Below are 20,531 nucleotides of genomic sequence, written 5' to 3' on the forward strand. Positions count from 1 at the left end.
AATACTAATGCAAATAATTAATGTAAAACATCTGCCATTTCCTGTGATATTCCCGCCAAGTCAGCCCTCCAAAGACCTGAACCCTGGAGGGGCCCTTTGATGACAGATTGTATTCTAGAATAGGCCAAATTCAGTTGGAAACTGGTTATTATGCTTTTTTCAGGAATCTCTAAAGTCCAGTCATTAGAATAATGGAGAGTTATTGTCGCTGTAGAGCACACATTGAGTGCTGGACACAGGCTGACTCATTTCAGGGCAGTATCTGTCACCCATCACCCTCTCAAGGATTGCAGGAGTATTCATTCCCTCCTGTTCTGAAGATGCTCAGATACAGTTCCATTGAGTGCCCACCACCCTCCGATACCGCACCCAGCTGACCATTCTACATGTGTGAGCCTAGACAGTGAGCAAAGACAGGCTATTCGACTAAGAGGGGCATCACAACTTCACCTGTGATTTGTTCCCCACCCCCCAAAGACCTTTCACCATGATAGCAAACGAGAGCAGGCACCCTGGACAATTCTCCCCCTCCCTAACCCAGGAGGCTCTGAGGCCAATGGACGCACCATACTAGTTAAGGTCAGGAAACCCAGCTCAAGCCTGGGACTTTCCTGCTTCATGTGGCTTGGTGTAAATGAACGTAAGCTCCACATTTGTACAAGAACAATGACTTTATTATATCCAGCATGAGAAATTTACATTATGTTTGCCAATTTCATACAACCCAAACATGTGCTTGGACCTTCAGCACTGGTGTGAATTTACACGAAACTCCCTTTGTTGGCCCCACCCTACTCCTGGAAGAGTCCATGAGCTTCCAGGATTCGCGGCTCACTGGATTCATTGGAACTCAAGATTCAATGTTCTCCCAGAGCGGGAATTCTGATCAATGGGACCCGCTGTACTTGGTAACATTTCTTGGAAGATTAGGAGAAAGATTTATATAAAACAGGAATCCCTTTTTCTGGGGTTATGTTAATTTCGGTTGGTTCCCTGACACGACTGCGGCTGTTTTCTATAATCTTCAACAAAGAATTATTGGCAGCTCCCTTTTTAATGCAGGTTAATGTTAACAGGTTCAGAGCGGTGAATAAGTGGATGCGGCTGTGTCGAGTGCGGGTTCCCCATGAACAAGTCTTCGCCTTCATCATCTTTACTTACTGTTGGACGCACGATCCGGGACGGATTTTCCTGAGCAGTCATTGTGCTGCTCAGTTTTCAGCAGGGTTGCCATTTTCCGGAGAATGCCCAAGCTGATGGGAAATGAGCCACTGTCGGTTTTAGCACGATGGGATATTCTGGGGTGAGGCTGCTGAATCTAGAGCCCAATCCTCCACCATTGTGTAATTGATGATTTAAAAAAAACACAATCAGAGGCCACTGTTATCACTCTGGCCTGCTGAGTGTTCCCACCATTTTCGGGTTTTGTTTCACGATGTGCATTGCTGTTTCTAAATACTTGTATGTTGTGGTTTGAACACCCTGGTAGTCCAGAGGAGAGCAATGACCTACGAGTGTCACCTCACCCTTTTCATTTTGGAAGTGTGCTGCTGGTTCCCATTGAAAGATCATACTTTGTACCTCCAACAACCGCTCTCGGGAAGTGAAGTAAAAACTTCGACCCTGGATGTTACTGGAGGTGTGAACTTCTCCTCTGTTACATCAATGATGTCCTGGCACCAGCAGGTGCACTGCATGCTAGTCGGGTGCAATAAAAGTTCACTAGATTGATTCCTGGGATGAGAGGATTGTCCTATGAGGAGAGATCAAGTAGAATGGGCCGATACTCTCTGGAGTTTAGAAGAATGAGAGACTGTGAAGGAATATACTATGTACTGTAAGGAACTCTACCTTATAAATTCTTTAAAACATGACAAACTGGGTTTAGAAATTTAGAAACCTAACTATGAAATAGCTATGAAAGATTTCTGGCTATTGAGATAAGACAGTTGTTGACACTGAATAAATAACCTTATTGAAACAGAAGGTGCATGGCTCCGAGAGGCTGACTTTTGGGAACAAAAACAATGGTTCACTCTGGATAAGGTGTTTCAATTTAAACTTCGTAAAGATGGCACATAAGATAAGGAACATCTGCCCTCGTTAAGATGACATAAAATAAGGGACACCTGCCCTTCACACCTGCCCTTTTATGGTGGAACCCAGAACACCTGGAGATGAGACAAGATTCTGGAATATTACAAGTTGATGTAGCAGGAAAGAATTGCAGAGGTCAGCAGAAAGATGAATAGGGATAATTAACTTGCATCAGCAGAAAACCTTAAAGGAAATACAACTGGAAAAGGGTATAAATATTGACGTTTTTAATGAGATAGCAGAGTCGCTCTAATCAGGCAAGGCGATTCTCGGTTACAGAGGCGGCTCTGTGGTCTCCAACTCTTTGTACCTCGGGGATCAAAGGTATTTGATATTGATGGATATCCTGTATAGAAAACTTTAAGAACTGTAATACTGTAGCGAAGTTAAGATTTAAAAGTAAGATTCTCTGTTAATAAGATCGTATTTTTTCTCTTTTTAGAACTGTTAATGTTGCAATTGACTGATTCACCAACTGTAAATTGCATGTTGGTTCTTTTAATAAATCTATATATTTTTAGAATTGTCTCACATAAGTCAATAACTCGCGAACTCAATCTCTGTACACTCTTTGGTGAAGAGTTACAGAATTCTGAAGGAGTTCTCCGGACCCTCATAATATCCGGGACGTTACAGTCTAGCTAAACTTATTAAAAGCGCTATCTGGAGGACGGTAACATTCTCGGGTTGTTCCTTTCCTTTAGGGAGAGATAGTCCGGACCTTTAGACCCAATTAAGCGTCTTTAGGATTCGGCTACCTCAAACTTTAGTTGAAAGTGAGTGTCTGAGAAATACGCCTGATCCGGGATAGCCCCAAAGGGGCTAGAACTAGTAAATATCCCTTCAGTGTGATCTCATTGAAACATATAAAATTCTTAGAGGGATTGACAGGGTAGATGCTGAGAGGTTGTTTCCCCTGGCTGGAGAGTCTAGAACTAGGGGCCATAGTCTCAGGATAAGGGATCGGCCATTTAAGACTGAAATGAAGAGAAATTTCTTCGTTCAGAGGGTTGTGAATCTTTGGAATTCTCTAACCCAAAGGGCTGTGGATGCTGAGTCGTTGAGTATATTCAAAACAGAGACAGATTGATTTTTAGACTCTAGGGGACTCAAGGGATATGGGGATCGGGCAGGAAGGTGGAGTTGAGGTAGATGATCAGCCATGATCTTATTGAATGGCGGAGCAGGCTCGAAGGGCCAAATGGCCTACTCCTGCTCCTAATTCTTATCTTCTTACATTCAATACTACTGTGAAATAAGGCTGGAATTATGAGCTCGAGTTAAACACCATTTCATGGCTGGAATTGCAAGTCATGTGCTCTTCTGTGACACACAGCTGGAACTGAGACCCACATCTGCTGTAGGTTGGAGCCAGAATCATGGCTGGTATCATCTTCAGCCAGGGCAGACTCCAACCATTCTGGTATCATCTTCAGCCAGGGGCAGACTCCAACCATTTCTTTACACAGGAACTGAGGATTTTAAAAAGTTGTTCGATGGTCCAGTCGCACTTGGTTTTTGTATCACACTGATGCAAAAAACAGGACTGGTGTGTGGAGTTGCAAACCTGACAGTAGGTTGCATTTTGTTAAAAGAAAGACTTGCATTTTTATAGTGCCTTTCACAACCTCAGGACGTCCCAAAGCGCCTTACGGCTTTGAAATAGTTTTGAAGCGTAGTCATTGTTGTAATGTCGGAAATGGGGCAGCCATTTACACATAGCAAGATCCCACAAATAGCAATGTGTTAATGAGCAGATAATCTGTTTTTTAGTGATGTTGGTTGAGGGATAAATATTGGCCAGGACACCAGGAGAACTCTTCTTTGATACAATGCTGTGGGATCTTTTACATCCAAGAGGGGCTCCGGAAGTAACCGTGTGGGGTGGGAAGAGAAGCCATTACTAGAAATGCTCTGGCTATGATTAAATAGGTAAGAGTGGAACCAGGTGAGCACAATCCCACTCAGCTGGACAACCATGTCAAAGGCTGCAAACAGGTGGAGAAGGACGAGGAGAGATGGTTTACCACGGTCACAGTCACAGAGAATGCTATTTGTGATTTTGGTTAGGACTGTTTCAGTGCTGTGGCAGGGGTGGAAACTGATTGGAGAGATTCAAACAGGTAGTTGCGGGAGAGATGGGCATGGATTTGGAAGGTGACAACACATTCAAGGACTTTGGAGAGGGAAGGGAGATTGGAGGTGGGGTGGTAGTTTTCAAGGACAGAGGGGTCAAGGGTGGGTTTTTTGAGGAAGGGGGCGTGATGATGGCGGTGTTGAAAAGGAGGGGGACAGTGCCTGAGGAACAGGAAACATTTACAATGTTGGCTGGCATGGGGGTCAGGAAAGGAAGTTGGGTGGTCAGCAGTTTACGGCAGTCTAACTCAGAAAGGCAATGAAAACTCACAGGCTGAGGAACGCATGGTGGATGAATCGGTGAGTTTCGCTGCAGGTGCTGACTCATTGAGTCCTTTACGAGGACCGTTTTGAAGCAAGAATTAAATAATTAATCATCAGCACGATTAAAAACTTACAGCAAATATACCAACTCCTGTTTAACACTGGGAAACAATCAGAACCAACCCGGTTGTCACTGGGAATCTCTGCAGGCTTTTATAGTCTGAATGAAATAGATGGCGTCATTTGCGGAGAGCTTCTGTAGGGATAATGTGTCTGTGTGAAAATATCTGCCGTTTCTTATTACAGTGCAGAAAATATTCAGAACCAGAGCAATGTCCTATTAAATAACCTTTGGTCCTGTGAAACGAACCTTCAATAATCTTATTACTCCCACCACATCCTCACCATGGTCAGTCCGAATACTCGTGACTATCTCTCTACCAACAAGAGTCAGTAATGGCGGCTGCCACATCATAGCAGCACCTACCAGGGCTTGCAGTGAAATAGGAATAAATATTATTTTGGTGTGTTTGTTTTTTAAATCAGTTTTTTTTCATTTTTGAGGTGTGGCTTGGGTCATCTCTGGCAGTCATTAAGGGATTGGCTTGCAAAGTGACCATCACCCTCCAGTTAGTAGAGGCAGGATTCCCATCCAATGGGGGATGTTTTTCATTCCAATTGGGGTTCTACAATGTTCTCTATTATGATGTAAAGACAGAGGCACAGTAGGAACCGTATTGCTTCTAGTAAGGTGCCAATAATGGTGTGACTGCATCTCTTTCCAAACTCACTTGAAGCACCATCCGAGGATCCGACGGCGGAGTGGGTGTGCTGGTGCAGGGATCACACCCAGTACTGATTGGTTTTCAGGGTAGGATTGCTTGTCCTGCAGAACTGGCTCGCTTCAGGATTAACGTGCCCACTGTTGGATTGCGCCTCCATGCCATTTAGTGACCGGACATTCACTAGAGGAACAGATTGAACATGATCTGTCTTCCTAAAGGTCTCTTTCTCCACGGTGCCATTCTTGGGTTTTGATGGAGGCGCCTGCACATTATGCTTTCCGGTTTTGTTGCGTTTTGTAATATAGATTGCGATTATTGCGGCAATCAGCAACAGCAAAGCGATCAGGATGACGGCGATGATAATAGCCGTGAGATTATTGCCTGCCGATGTGAGGACCTTCTCATTACTTGCCGTTGGTTGGGACCCTGTTACTGCATTGTCTGATGTTGGCATATTGCCTCTTCTGCCAACTCCATAGGGACTCCAAGTTATGGTGGATGAATACACATCCATTTCATCACCTTCCTGGGCTGTGGGGCTGCTGTTGGAATGTGGTAACTTAGTGCCACTCAGGAAGGAGACTTTAAGCAGTGTGGCATTGTAATGGTGAGTAGGTATATACGGGACAGTCCTAAATTCAAAAGCACCTATGCCAGGTGGCACTCCATCAGCTTTCAAGAGAAATTGGAAGCCATCAACCTCGGGGTAGGGGCCAGCCTCACCAGAATCAAAAACTTCCATTGCTATACTTCCGTCTTCCAGGTCAGACTGGGTAAAGTTATTCCCGAGGTGGCTTTGAGTTCCATTCTGTCTGTGCAGTTTGATGAGTTTTCCAGCTTTGGGCTGTTGAATGATGTTGAAGAAAGGAATGCTCTGGGTTTTGTTGGCCAGCTCACCAGCATCCAAAACACCTGTGTCAATCAAAACAGTGGTACCTCTGGGCCAGTGTGGGTGACGCGCCACCCTTACTAAGGGCTGCACTGTAACATTCATGGTACCCGATACATTGCCCTCACGGGTCAGTGCACAGAAGTGGAAACTGTCTTGATGAACAGACAGGTCTGTCATGTGGTATTTTAGTTCTCCATTATCAATTTGCTTCTGCAAGAACTCGGTCACAGCAGCCTGGTTTACAGTTACCTCTCCATGCCTTGGCTGCTGGGTTATTTTGTAGCGTATAATACCATTTTCTTTGGTGTCTACTAGGAGTTCCTCCCTGGTTATGGGCACTGACGCATTACCCTGCACTAATACAGTTTCTTTGTTGTGGATCATACTAACCGTCACTGGCATAACTTCAATAGTGACAGACCCCCCAACTGCTGAATGTTTCCCGTCGGAGACACTGAACTGGAACATACTAGAAGCTGGCTGCCCAGCTGCTTTGAAAGTCACTCTGCCAGCGCTGATATCCGCCTGTGTGAACTGCTTTATGGCCGTGGTATCATTAACCTGATGTACAAAGAAACCATTGTCTGGCCCTGTGAGGATACTGTACTGAATTTCTTCTGGTAAGTTATCAAAGTCAACCGTGTTCATGTGATCTTGAGTCAGCACAAAGCTGGAGCCTTGCAGGACATGCAGAGTCAGACCTGTAGTCACAATCTGTGGTGCATGATCCTTCACTGGCACTACCGTTATATTGAAGAGCTCGGAAATAACAATGGTAGTTCCATCATCCGCAGGACGGGAAAATGACTTTCTCCTTGGACTCAACCAGGCTCGGAATGTGAAGCTATCCGTTAAAGCTGCCGATCTGCTGTGCGTATACTCCAGCGCAGAATCGGACAAGTCAGACTGCGTAAAGTGCCGCACCTTTCCCACGTCAGCTAATGAGAGAAACCCATGGACCGGTTGCAGGGTCACCTCAAATATCACATCGTAGGCGGACCGGTCAGCTTTCAGTACACTGGCCAGAAGGTTCGAAGCATCCAGCGTGGACTGGTCAATTGCTGCACTTTGACCTTCAGGTAGTACAAGACCTGGAGAAAAGAGAAAGATATTTTGCTAATTTCACAGAAATTACAACTTGGAAAAAAAAACATTCAGCCCAACCAGTCCGTGTTGGTGTTTATCCCCCACACGAGCAGTGTCCTCATCTTCTGTCTTTCTTGTTTCCAGATTCTTTTATTCTCTTTTCCTTCAGCCACCTATATAACAGTGTCAGCCGTGCCTCAGTGAGCAGCCCTCTCACCTCGAGTTCAAGTCACACTCCAGACACTTGAGCACAAAAACCTAGGCTGACACTCCGAGGGAGCGCTGCACTGTCAGAGGTGCTGTCTTTCAGATGAGACATTAAACCAAGGCCCAGTCTGCTCGCTCAGGTGGATGTAAATGACCCCATGGCCACTATTTAATAACCTACTTCTACTGTTGACCTAGTCTCTGCATCAATCACTAGGGCAATCCAAAGCCTCACAACCCTCTGCATAAAACAGTTTCTCCTGCTCGCTGTCCTAAATTTATTTCATTTAATCTTATATCCAGGACTCCTCAGTCTAGACTCCTCAATAACTGGGGACATCATCGATATCAGGAACATCTTTAAGGGTCTAGGGGAGAAAAATTGGGTTGCTTTGCGCCTCCCGTTAGCGCCCTAAGAGGGCAAAGCAACTAGCGCCCGGGCGTGGCGCGCCAACACCTCCTGTGAAATTCAGTGGGAGGTTAGCTAACTGTTAGCGCCCCGCGGCACTGTGCCACCAGCGATGACGTCATCGCCATGCGCAGCGCCCCGCTCACGATCTTCGGGAGCACCCCCTGACTTACCGCCGGACGCTATTTCTGAAGGGGTCAGGGGGACCTACCTGCGGCCGGGGCAGCGCTATTTAAAGGCGAGGTGCCGGGCGGCCATTTTTGTTGCTGGCCACCTGCCAGCACCTGCCTCCGCTCCCGTCCCCCTTACCCGCCCCCCCCCGCGGAGTGCCGGCTGCGCTCCAGGAGCTCGGCACTTCTCTTGAGTGCCAGGCTCTTTTGCCGGCACTCCCGATCCCCGAGGGCCCAGCTGGGCCCCGGGTCGCGGTGCGCAAGGCCCCTCCCCTTTAAGAAAGGGAGGAAGGCCTACACTACTGCGGCACGTAGCGCTGCGATATTCCCTCGGAGCGCCCCAAGAGGGAGGTGGGGCGCTTCCAGTAGCACCCCGCTTCCCTCTTGGGGCGCAACCACTCAATTTCCATCGAGGGGGCGCTAATTTTTCCAGGGCGCTAAAAGTAGCACCCCGGTGAAGTTAGCACCCCAAATGCCAAAGTGTATAACCTCGCACTTTCCCACATTATACTCCATCTGCCAAATGTTTGCCCACTCACTTAGCCTGTCTATATCCCTTTACAGATTCTTTGAGTCCTCTGCACAACTTGCTTTCCCACCTATCTTTGTATCATCCGCAAACTCGGCTACATTACACTCAGTCCCTTCATCCAAGTTATTAATGTAGATTGTAAATAGTTGTGGCCCCAGCACCGATCCCTGTGGCACCCCACTAGTTACCGTTTGCCAACCAGAAAATGACCCATTAATCCCGACTCTCTGCTTTCTGTTAATTAGCCAATTCTCTACCCATGCTAATATATTACCCCCAATTCCGTGAGCTCTTATCTTGTGCAGTAACCTTTTATGTGGCACCTTATCGAATGCCTTCTGGAAATCCAAATATACCACATCCACTGGTCCACCTTTATCCACCCTGCTCGTTACCTCCTCAAAGAGCTTCAGCAAATTTGTTAAACATGATTTCCCTTTCATAAAACCATTCTGACTCTGCCTGACTGCATTAGGATTTTCCAAATGCCCTGCTACTGCTTCCTTAATGAAGGACTCCAGCATTTTCCCAGCAACAGATGTTCGGCTAACTGGTCTATAATTTCCTGCTTTCTGTCTCCCTTCTTTCTTAAATAGGGGTGTTACAATTGCGGTTTTCCAATCCGCTGGGACCTCTCCAGTGTCCAGGGAATTTTGGTATATTGCAACCAATGCATCTACTATCTCTGCAGCCACTTTTAAAACCCTGGGATGCAGGCCATCTGGTCCAGGGGACTTGTCATCTTTTAGTCCCATTATTTTACCAAGTACTATTTCCTTAGTGATAGTGATTGTCTTTAGATACCCCCTCCCTGTGGCCCGTTGATTATCCATTATTGGGATGTTGTTAGTGTCTTCTACTGTGAAGACAGATACAAAATATTTGTTCAGAGTCTCTGCCATTTCCCCGTTCCCCATTATCCATGCCTTTGTTACCTCCAGACTTGACTATTCCAACGCACTCCTGGCTTGCCTCCCACGTTCTATCCTACGTAAACTTGAGGTCATCCAAAACTCGGCTGCTCGTGTCCTAACTCGCACCAAGTCCCGTTCGCCCATCACCCCTGTGCTCGTTGACCTACATTGGCTCCCGGTTAAGCAGTGCCCCGATTTCAAAATTCTCATCCTTGTTTTCAAATCCCTCCATGGCCTCGCCCCTCCCTATCTCTGTAATCAGCTCCAGCCCCACAACCACCCCACCCCCCCCCCGAGATCTCTGCGCTCCTCTAACCCTGCCCTCTTGAGCATCCCTGATTATAATCGCTCAACCATTGGTGGCTGTGCCTTCTGTTGCCTAGGCCCTAAGCTCTGGAATTCCCTCCCTAAACCTCTTCACCTCTCTCTCCTTTAAGACGCTCCTTAAAACTTACCTCTTTGACCAAGCTTTTGGTCACCTGCCCTAATTTCTCCTTATGTGGCTCGGTGTCAAATTTTTTGTCTTATAATACTCCTGTGAAGCACCGTGGGCCGTTTTACTACGTTAAAGGCACTATATAAATACAAGTTGTTGTTGTTGTTGGTTCAATCTTGGGCCTGGAGGAGAACAATCGTTGTCTATTTCACCATCTACATGCAACAGACTGCTATGGAAAAGTCAACAAATTGGCTGTCTCTTGGAGAGTCTGCCCGGAGGCAGTTTTTTATTTATTGCAAAGTAAGCACTTGGCCTTTCTAAACTATGCCGTAGTTACAGGAACCTTGTCATTATTTACATATTGCAGGCTGTTTATGAGGACTAAATTGTCCCAGGTCTAGTTTCCTGCACTGCAGAATGCATCCAACTGGAATCACTTATAATTGCCGAGAAAGTGTGAGAATATAAGAACATAAGAAATAGGAGCAGGAGTCGGCCATTCGGTCCCTCGAGCCTGCTTCGCCAATCAATAAGATCATGGCTGATCTTCGACCTCAACTCCACTTTCCTGCACTATCCCCATATCCCTCGATTCCCTTAATATTCAAAAATCTATCGCTCTCAGTCTTGAATATACCCAACGACTGAGCCTCCACAGCCCTCTGGGGTAGAGAATTCCAAAGATTCACCGCCCTCTGAGAGAGGAAATGCAATCCTCAAATACTTGTTTTGCACCTCACCGTGCAATGGTGCGTGTTCCTTTCTAGATGGTTGGAGTGTGTAACAGTTCCATTTGGTTAAAGTGGAAGCAATCTTTATTGAACAGAGACAGAACCAACAGGAACTTTCAACACAAACAGGCACATTTTTAATGCTCCTTCTGCATTTGCTTCATTCACTGTACAAACCCATCATTGGGGGCGAGTCTCAAGCTTTCTCCCAGGTCTCAGATGCTGGAGCCCTTTGCTAGAACTGAAACACCAACATACTTTTCCATTTCAGATCAATGAATCATAGAATCATACAGCACAGAAAGAGGCCATTCGGCCCATCATGCCTGTGCCAGCTCTTTGACAGAGGCAGATGTGAGGTGATGTGGTGCAATAGCCCGCTACAAATCTGACCGATTTCTACACTTACCGTGCTTGGCAATATTTGCTGCCCAAATACCAAAGTTTTGCATTAAAATCTGAACGTCACTGAAAACCCCAGTTTCTGAGTGGATGACAGCAATAGCAAGTCACTGGCCCACCTGTCAGTCATCTACCAAATACTGAACATTAAATTACAAATATTAGATATTGACTCTAAAACAGCAGATCTAGAGCAACATCTGGGCTGTGGGGAAAGAGCGGGGGAGTGGGACTAATTGGAGAGCTCTTTCAAAGAGCCGACACAGGCACGATGGGCTGAATGGCCTCCTCCTGTGCAGTACCATTCTGTGATTCATTGATCTGAAATGGAAAAGTACGTTAACGTTTCAGTTCTAGCAAAGTGTTCCAGCAACTGAGACCTGGGAGAGAGCTTGTGAATCCCCTTCTGATTAATGGACTACAGGGGTCAGGAATGAATGGGGAAAGAGCCATGTTGCTCTCGAAACTGTCAGACAATTCTATCCAGTAACGGAGCAGCCCAGCGAATGTTTAGAACATAAGAACATAAGAAATAGGAGCAGGAGTCGGCCATACGGCCCCTCGAGCCTGCTCCGCCATTCAATAAGATCATGGCTGATCATCGACCTCAACTCCACTTTCCCGCCCGATCTCCACATCCCTTGATTCCCCATGAGTCCAAAAATCTATCTATCTCAGCCTTGAATATACTCAAAGACTCAGCATCCACAGCCCTCTGGGGCAGAGAATTCCAAAGATTCACAACCCTCTGAGTGAAGAAATTCCTCCTCATCTCAGTCTTAAATGGCCGACCCCTTATCCTGAGACTATACCCCCTGGTTCTAGACACTCCAGCCAGGGGAAACAACCTCTCAGCATCTACCCTGTCAATCCCCCTCAGAATCTTATATGTTTCAATGAGATCACATCTCATTCTTCTAAACTCCAGAGAGTATCGGCCCATTCTACACAATCTCTCATCATAGGACAGTCCTCTCATCCCAGGAATCAATCTAGTGAACCTTCGTTGCACCGCCTCCAAGGCGTGTTTTCCCTTTGGGAAGCCGCACTCTTTTGAACAAGAAGGGTCCCAGAGCAATGCAAAGGTAGCAAGTGTGGGACAACTAATCAGCTGAAGTGGTGGACTGCAGATTCACACTTGTGACTTCCCCACTTTGTTTGAACAGAACTGTGCAAATAGCCGACTTGGCCAGCTTCTTGTTCACGAATGTGCGAGTGCACCTGCATATCATGTCTGTGGATGGGTGAGTGAGCCCACGTCTCATGTTCGTGTGGGCTTGAGTGTGCTTCCATTTTACGTAAGCATGCAACTTTTTGTTTGCTTAAAATGACCCAGACCCTCCTTATTTTGGAGGAAGTAGATGCAGCCACGCTGTCCCTGACAGCAGCAGTCACTCTTGCACGCATAGTCTAATCCACTGGCATTTGCAAAAAAAAGTCTTTACTGATGTGAAATCTTTGACCTGGTTTTGACCCTGAACTTTGTTTAAACTGTGCAGCCTTTCTCCCACACTGTATCTGGCTGAAATGAGAGTTGCTCGATGCTGTCAAGATAACAACAACGTGCATTTGTATAGCACCTTTAACGTAGTAAAACTTCCCAAGGTGCTTCACAGGAGTGCTATGAAACAAAATTTGACACCGAGTCACATAAGGAAATATTAGGACAGGTGACCAAAAGCTTGGTCAAAGAGGTAGGTTTTAAGGAGTGTCTTAAAGGAGAGAGAGGCGGAGAGGTTTAGGGAGGGAATTCCAGAGCTTAGGGCCCAGGCAGCTGAAGGCACGGCCGCCAATGGTGGAGCGATTAAAATCGGGTATGCTCAAGAGGCCAGAATTGGAGGAGGGCAGAGATCTCGGGGGGGTTGTGGAGCTGGAGACAGGGAGGGGCGAGGCCATGGAGGGGTTGCATTACTCCAGGAGCACCCCATTTACCCCGGACCTTTTAAATTAGACGGCACTGGGGACAGAGACGGCAAAAGCATGTCAACTGGAATACTGCGTCCTAGCCGCTGGCCACATTGGTAGGGCAGCTGAGGGCCATTGGTGCCTGTGGAACTGTACCCCAAGAGTCACTGCTGCCTGCAGAGAGGGCAGAAAACTGGAACAATAAAATCTGTTTGTACTTTACCTTTATTTCTCCACAGCTGAGTGCCTTGTTCAGGACTATGGTTGTCAAAGGAGATCCACAATGTCAGGGTCTGCCTCTCTGTAACCGCTGGGGGAGAGGAAACCGTGAACTCAAAAGAATCCTGAGATTTCCAGAAGGGGTCCGCAGGCCAATCATGTTGGTAGAAAATGTTGGCAGCTTCCAGCTGTTGGTGACGAAGAGAGAATACATTATGAATGCTGGTCACTGGCAACAAGTGTTACTGTCCCCCACTCAATTACATCATTACATAGAATCCACAGCACAGAAACCAACAGGTCCATGCCGGTGTTTATGCTCCACACGAGCCTCCTCCTCATCTCAACCCGATCAACATACCTTTCGATTCCTTTCTCCCCCATGTACTTACCCAGCTTCCCCTTAAATGCATATAGGCTATTCGCCTCAACCACTCCCTGTGGCAGCCTCCCCTCTGTCTGTTGTCCCCAGGCCTCAGGTTTGGCACCATCTGTAAACCCCAGCCTGGCAATGATCAGCAGACCCCTGGCTAAATCCTGGGGTAATGCCGCAGGCTGGGTCCCAGAGACCAGTTCCTGCGATATCCCAGACCCTGAGCCTGGTTACTATCACTACCCAGACCCAGGGCCTGGTTACTATCACTACCCAGACCCAGGGCCTGGTTACTATCACTACCCAGACCCAGAGCCTGGTTACTATCACTACCCAGACCCAGGGCCTGGTTACTATCACTACCCAGACCCAGGGCCTGGTTACTATCACTACCCAGACCCAGGGCCTGGTTACTATCACTACCCAGACCCAGAGCCTGGTTACTATCACTACCCAGGGCCTGGTTACTATCACTACCCAGACCCAGAGCCTGGTTACTATCACTACCCAGGGCCTGGTTACTATCACTACCCAGACCCAGGGCCTGGTTACTATCACTACCCAGACCCAGAGCCTGGTTACTATCACTACCCAGACCCAGGGCCTGGTTACTATCACTACCCAGACCCAGGGCCTGGTTACTATCACTACCCAGACCCAGAGCCTGGTTACTATCACTACCCAGACCCAGGGCCTGGTTACTATCACTACCCAGACCCTGAGCCTGGTTACTATCACTACCCAGACCCAGAGCCTGGTTACTATCACTACCCAGACCCAGGGCCTGGTTACTATCACTACCCAGACCCAGAGCCTGGTTACTATCACTACCCAGGGCCTGGTTACTATCACTATGCAGGCCCCAGAGGTCAACTACTATCAATATTCCTTCACAGGAGAGAGTTCTAGTTGATCGCACTTGGATCTGCCTGGAAACGTAAATCGTCCTTCATGAGGATTACTCTGAGTTTGAAGAAGAGATTGCAGGAATCTTTGCTCAGAGAAATACTGACAGAGCCCGTTGGTATCTACTTGTGGGCTGTCAGGGCCGATAATGAGGTTGCACCTATCCAGTGGCCTCCTGCTAGAAAGTGTGCGTAGGTGGCTTCCAGGTGAATAGTGAAGCGGGCTTCGCTGAGACACTCCCCACTTACTGTCAGGGCTCATCCCAGACACACGACCAGTTGAGATGAGGTCCCTGAGGGTTGTTGGCACACAGGGCATTGCACTGCAGCATCAGACACAGCTTCGAGAACAGAGGGAAGAAACTGGAGGGGAAATGTATATAACACAACATGCACATCTCACAGAACGAGCCTCCTGCTGATACAGATCAACAGACTGTAGACTAGGTATAGGAGCAATGAACTGATGGACTGGGCTATTGACAAGGTTTTTGTTGACTCGGCTGCACAGACGAGATTAAATGAAAACTGCAAACTGTGCATATCAGTAAACGGCCACACGAGACACAAGGAGCAGGGGCAGGTAATGTACGGCTCACGCCTGGCTCACTGTCAACTCCTGTGTGCTTACTGTGCACACAAGTTCAAAGGGGACACTTTCCCTCCCATCTGCAGTTGCTTGGACTTTCCACGGGGATCTCCTACCATCATTTTGGTGGAAGATCAGTCGAAGGGGGAAGGGCTCCTGGAGAAGTGGCCGATTACACCGGCTCTCTGCGGTTTCTGCCGGTGCACCCCTCCTCAGCCGACGGAAGCCGAATACAGAATGGCACAGCCGAGTGTTTAATTGACCAATTTCAGCTCCAGCCCAATCCCAGTGTAAGAGAGTTCATTGAAACATTTGACCTCTTGTACCTAGTTTGGTGCAGGTGGCCCAGGCTTGGCCCATTCTAACATCTCCGGGACCTGACCAGTTAACGGAGCTGTGAAGCAAATCACTGCACTTATTAAGCAGACACTGTGTAAAGGAGGTTTGCAGTAATCTGGCAGATAAGGTAATGGTGCCCATTCATTTAGGGCTGGTTTGGGATGTGCCGATGCAGTCTAAGATTTGGCATTGTTTCCACCGTGGATATTCATTATTTTCTTACAGCATGGAGTATGTGCAAGGCGATCTCAGGGAATCGTTTATCTCCCTGACACCAACAGACACCATGAGTTAGAAAGTTACGCTTCAGCAGCAGTCCATTAAACCAAAGAGCCAATGTTCAGGTTATATTATACTTGTACAGCCTTTTTCCAGTGTAATTTATGTGATATCTTTGTTGTGTTCTGATTTTCTCCTCTGCTTTGCTGAAGCTATCGGCAGATCCTTCACTACTGAGCCCAAGTGGCCATTCCTCATTTGTGTATCTTAGAATCTTACAGCACGGAAGGAGGCCGTTCGGCCCATCGTGCCTGTGCCGGCTCTTTGAAAAAGCTCTCCGATTAGTCCCACTCCCTGCTCTTTCCCCACAGCCCTGCAAATTTTTCCTCTTCAGGTGTTTATCCAGTTCCCTTTTGAAAGTTATTATTGAATCTGCTTCCACCGCCCTTTCAGGCAGCGCATTCCAGATCACAACAACTCGCTGCGTAAAAAAAATTCTCCTCATCTCCCCTCTGGTTCTTTTGCCAATCACCTTTGTGTGTCCTCTGGTCACTGACCCTTCTGCCACTGAAACAGTTTCTCCCTCTTCACTCTATCAAAACCCTTCATGATTTTGAACACCTCTATTAAATCTCCCCTTAACCTTCTCTGCTCCAAGGAGAACAATCCCAGCTTCTCCAGTCTCTCCACACAACTGAAGTCCCTCATCCCTGGCACCATTCTAGTAAATCCCCTCCGCACCCTCTCCAAGGTCTTGACATGCTTCCTAAAGTGTGGTGCCCAGAATTGGACACAATACTCCAACTGGGGCCTAACCACTGATTTATAAAGATTTAGCATAACTTCCTTGTTTTTGTACTCTGTGCCTCTGGGCTGGATTTTCTCAATGGGGGCGCGTTGGGGGCGGGACTGCTGGTTGTTGGGTTTCAGTCCCGCCCCCAACGACATTTGGCCAACTCACGCTATTTTCCCTTGATTGACCTTGTTAAGCCCGCCCGCTTCATCTGTCAAAGATTTTTGACAGATGCATTGTCAGCGTTTGACAGCTTTGAGAAGCTGTCACTCAAACACTGACAATCTTTGTTTTAAGGTAAGCCCTTGTACTGAAGACTCACCAAACCTCTCTCCTTGGCAGAAATCAGATGGCTGCAGCATCGGAGAGTGCAGCAACCATTCTGTCATCTCTGCCGTTGAGATGAGGCACCTCTGGATCCCCAAGGGTTGAAGCCTGCAGGAAGAAGCAAAGGTAAGTAAACTTTTTCTAACACTTTGCACTCACCTCTCATACTTACCTCTCCACACTTGCACCCATCACTCACCTCCATAGCGCACTTTTCGACCCCTCTCACCCCCGCAGACCCACTGCTCGCCTGGCTGACCCTGGTGAGGTTCGCAGCCGTCGGGAAGCCCGCACTTGTAGACGTAAAATGGGGAAAAGCCTCTTAACTGCCCGTTAACAGGCAGTTAATTGACTGCAATCCCCTTCCCGCCTCGAGGAGACGGGTCCCTGCACAAGTCAGGTCCCCGCCTCCCAGGAAGATTGCACGGAGGCAGGTTGGGAGCGAGTTCGGTACCCGCACCCAGTTTCTGCCATTTTCCTGGCAGTCCTGCCTCCATACCCGCCTCCCCAGGGTTGGCAAAATTCCCCCCTCTGTTTATAAAACCAAGGATCCCGTGTGCCTTTTTAACAGCCGTCTCAATTTTTCCTGATTTGTGTACGTACACCCCCAGGTCTCTCTGTTCCTGCACCCCCTTTAAATTAGTTCCATTTAGTTTATATTGCATCTCCTCATTCTTCCTACCAAAACACTTCTCGGCGTTAAATCGCATCTGCCGTGTGTCTGCCCATTTCACCATTCTAAGTCCTTCTGAAGTCTGTTACTATCCTCCTCACTATTTATAATATTTCCGAGTTTTGTGTCATCTGAAAACTTTGAAATTATGCCCTTTATACCCAAGTCCAGGTCATTAATGTATATCAAAAAGAGCAGTGGTCCTAGAACCAACCCCTGGGGGTCACCCCTCTATACTTCCCTCCAGTCTGAAAAACAACCGTTCACCACCACTCTCTGCTTTCTGTCTCTTAGTTAATTTCATATCCACGCTGCCATTGTCCTTTTAATCCCATGGGCTTCAATTTTGCTAACAAGTCTATTATGTGGCACTTTATCAAATGTCTTCTGAAAATGCATATACACAACCTCAACCACCCTCATCAACCCTCTCCATTACTTCATCAAAGAACTCAAACAAGTTAGTCAAACACGATTTGCCTTTAACATATCCATGCAGCTGTCATTTATTAACCATATTTTTCCAAGTGACAATTAATTTTATCTCGGATTATTGTCTCTAAAAGTTTCCCCACTACAGGCATTAGACTGATTGGCCTGTAGTTGCCGGGTTTAACCCCTTCCCTTTTATGTAACATTTGCAATGCTCCAGTCCTCTGGCACCAATCCCACATCTAAGTAGGATTGGAGGATTGTGGCCAGAGCCTCTGCAATTTCCACCCAGCAACACAGATGCATCCTGTCCGGACCGGGTGACTTTTCTACTTTGAACGCTGCCAACCTTTTAAGTATCTCCTCTTTATCTATTTTTGTCCTATCCAATTTCTCTACTACCTCCTCCTTTACTGTGACTTGGCAGCATACAATTACTGAGAGTCTTGGCAGTGTTGTTGGACTGTTTTTTCGTGGGGGGCATCACAGCCAAGCCTGCTCCTGTCCTCACCCGAAGTCCACACAAGTATACACTTCATTGACCAACTGAGCCACCAGGGGAGCCTGATCACAGGTCTAAGTAACTGTGCTCATGTAAGAATCTCTTCAGCAAGATTCTCCAGGGAAGAGAGGGAAATGAACAGGGAACTCACATCCTTTTCGGTGAAGTTGAAAACATTCTTAGTTACATTCCCTTCTTGGACTGTGATTAGCCGCCCCATGGCTGGCGCGGTCACTATCGTGTATGTGATTGGTCGATTGTTTGCGTTACTATCATCATCATTGGTTCTCGCTTTCAAGTGCTGGCTTGTGATTGGCTGACGTGTTCCTGGGGGGATAATGAAAAGGAAAGTGAGTATTTTTATTGGTTTGATTTCTACTCTCCATGTCTCTCATCAATACAACGGTGTGAGTTATTTCTCCTCCTCTAGACTCCCCATTCCACTCACATCGTGCACCAACTCCCATCCAAGAATGCGGCTGGGCATCTCCTCAGTGGTTCTATTCTTCAAAAGACTGCGTTAAGGGACTCAGTACAGTTTCCTGATGGCAGAGTGGGTCACGCTTTCCCAGTGCCGGGTGAGCCACACAGAACAGGGAGATCCCAGTTTCCTTCCCTGCTTGCTTCTGAACTGGCTGACCTCAGCTAGGGTGACAGTGAGGAAGCTAGGAATGCTCTCAGTGCCTGTAGTCTGAGATACCCCACACTATTTGCTGCAACCCATGTCCTTACCCGGATAAATAACGAGCGGCTCCTCTGTTTCAATCAGGATGTTCAAGCGTCTAGCGCTGACTGTAAATAGCTGGGCAGATGCACGATTCGCTCCATCAGACACCTTGAATCTGAATCCTCCAGACAATGGTCCTGGAGAGTAAAAGCAGATTGTAACACGCTTAATATTTACACACGAGGTTTCCTATCGGACTTCTACTGACTGGTTACAAAAACTATCAACCATTTGTTGTAGAATAGTTTCCATTCAGCATTTTCTATTTTATTAATGATATTTTATTTACCCAGGTGAAGGGCCAAGCCCCATACTGGAGGGCAACACCAAGAGTGAGCGGACTATAGGAGAAGTGATTAGCTCACAGCAGCCCTGTGTTCTGGAAGCCTGTAGCTGCTGGGAGAAATGGAGGACCGAAGGAGACTGTCCTGTTCACTGCCACTGACTGATAGTGTTGACTGGGCTTGTGATTTCGGGCTTCTACCATCGGATTAGGTCAGTGCTGGCTGCTGAATAACCAGGGCGGGCAACTAATCGGCTCGATAACTAATTATGATTCTCGACTCACCGTGATGCACGAAGGTGATTTGCCCATCGTTGATCTGCGCCTGGGTAAACTTCAGAATGCTGTCGTCCAGCGCGGATTTCAGAGCCACATGGCCATTGGATGGAGGCCTGATGGAATAAACCAATTCTTCAGCAGGGGAATCTGGGTCCTCGCTGTTCAGTAAATCCTGTGAAATCTCAGCATCGCTGTCTTCCCACATCTAGGAATAATGCAAGAAAATATTTCTCTGCTATTATAAATACATAAAGGGGCAGGGCCTCAATATCCTACTCATTATCAATATTTAACGGTCCACCAATGCTTCGAATTTTAAATTCTCATCCATGTGTTCAAACCCCTCCGTGACCTCGCCCCTCCCTATCTCTGTAACCTCCTCCAGCCCCACAACCCCCTGTGATCTCTGTGCGCCTCCAATTCTGGCCTCTTGAGCATCCCTGATTTTAATCGCTCCACCATTGGCGGCCGTGCCTTCAGCTGCCTGGGCCCCAAGCTCTGGAATTCCCTCCCTCCACTTCTCCTTTAAGACAGTCCTTAAAACCGACCTCTTTGACCAAGCGTTTGGTCGCCTGTCCCAATATCTCCTTGTGTGGCTCAGTGTTAAATTTTGTCTGATAGTCGCTCCTGTGAGGTGCCTTGGGATGTTTTACTACGTTAAAGGCGCTATATGAATGCAAGTTGTTGTTGTTATTGGTACCCGTAATGATAATCAAATGCTGTGCAATATATACCAGTATTACAACACTTGCTTGGTGCTTGTAAAGCTTTACCATGCCGAGGACTGTCCTGCTACAGTGATTCTCCCATAATGATCGGGTTCAGCAAACTGGCTCTCCCTCCGGTCCTTAAACCACCCCACCCTCTGCTGGGATATATCCTTCAGCCTCTCTAGGCCGTGT

The 20,531-nt window shown here is 47.3% G+C and overlaps 1 protein-coding gene across 1 annotated transcript in view; it reads right to left on the minus strand.

Annotated features, from left to right (window-relative positions):
* Nucleotides 1-658: 658 nt before the first annotated feature.
* The window catches only part of cspg4 (chondroitin sulfate proteoglycan 4), a 55,918-nt gene continuing 36,045 nt past the window's right edge, over nt 659-20,531 (minus strand). Inside the window, exons 6-10 of the mRNA XM_085972007.1 lie at nt 19,636-19,834; nt 19,073-19,204; nt 18,492-18,667; nt 13,193-13,376; nt 659-7,265 (exon numbers count right to left, since the gene is read on the minus strand). Of these exons, the coding sequence (XP_085828133.1) occupies nt 5,341-7,265; nt 13,193-13,376; nt 18,492-18,667; nt 19,073-19,204; nt 19,636-19,834 (2,616 nt within the window). The 3' untranslated portion in view covers nt 659-5,340. The remainder of the gene's footprint in view (nt 7,266-13,192; nt 13,377-18,491; nt 18,668-19,072; nt 19,205-19,635; nt 19,835-20,531) is intronic.

Source organism: Somniosus microcephalus, chromosome 32, assembly GCF_052327205.1.
Source record: "Somniosus microcephalus isolate GS21.2 chromosome 32, FLI_Smic_1.0, whole genome shotgun sequence".
Taxonomy (NCBI): Eukaryota; Metazoa; Chordata; class Chondrichthyes; order Squaliformes; family Somniosidae; genus Somniosus; species Somniosus microcephalus.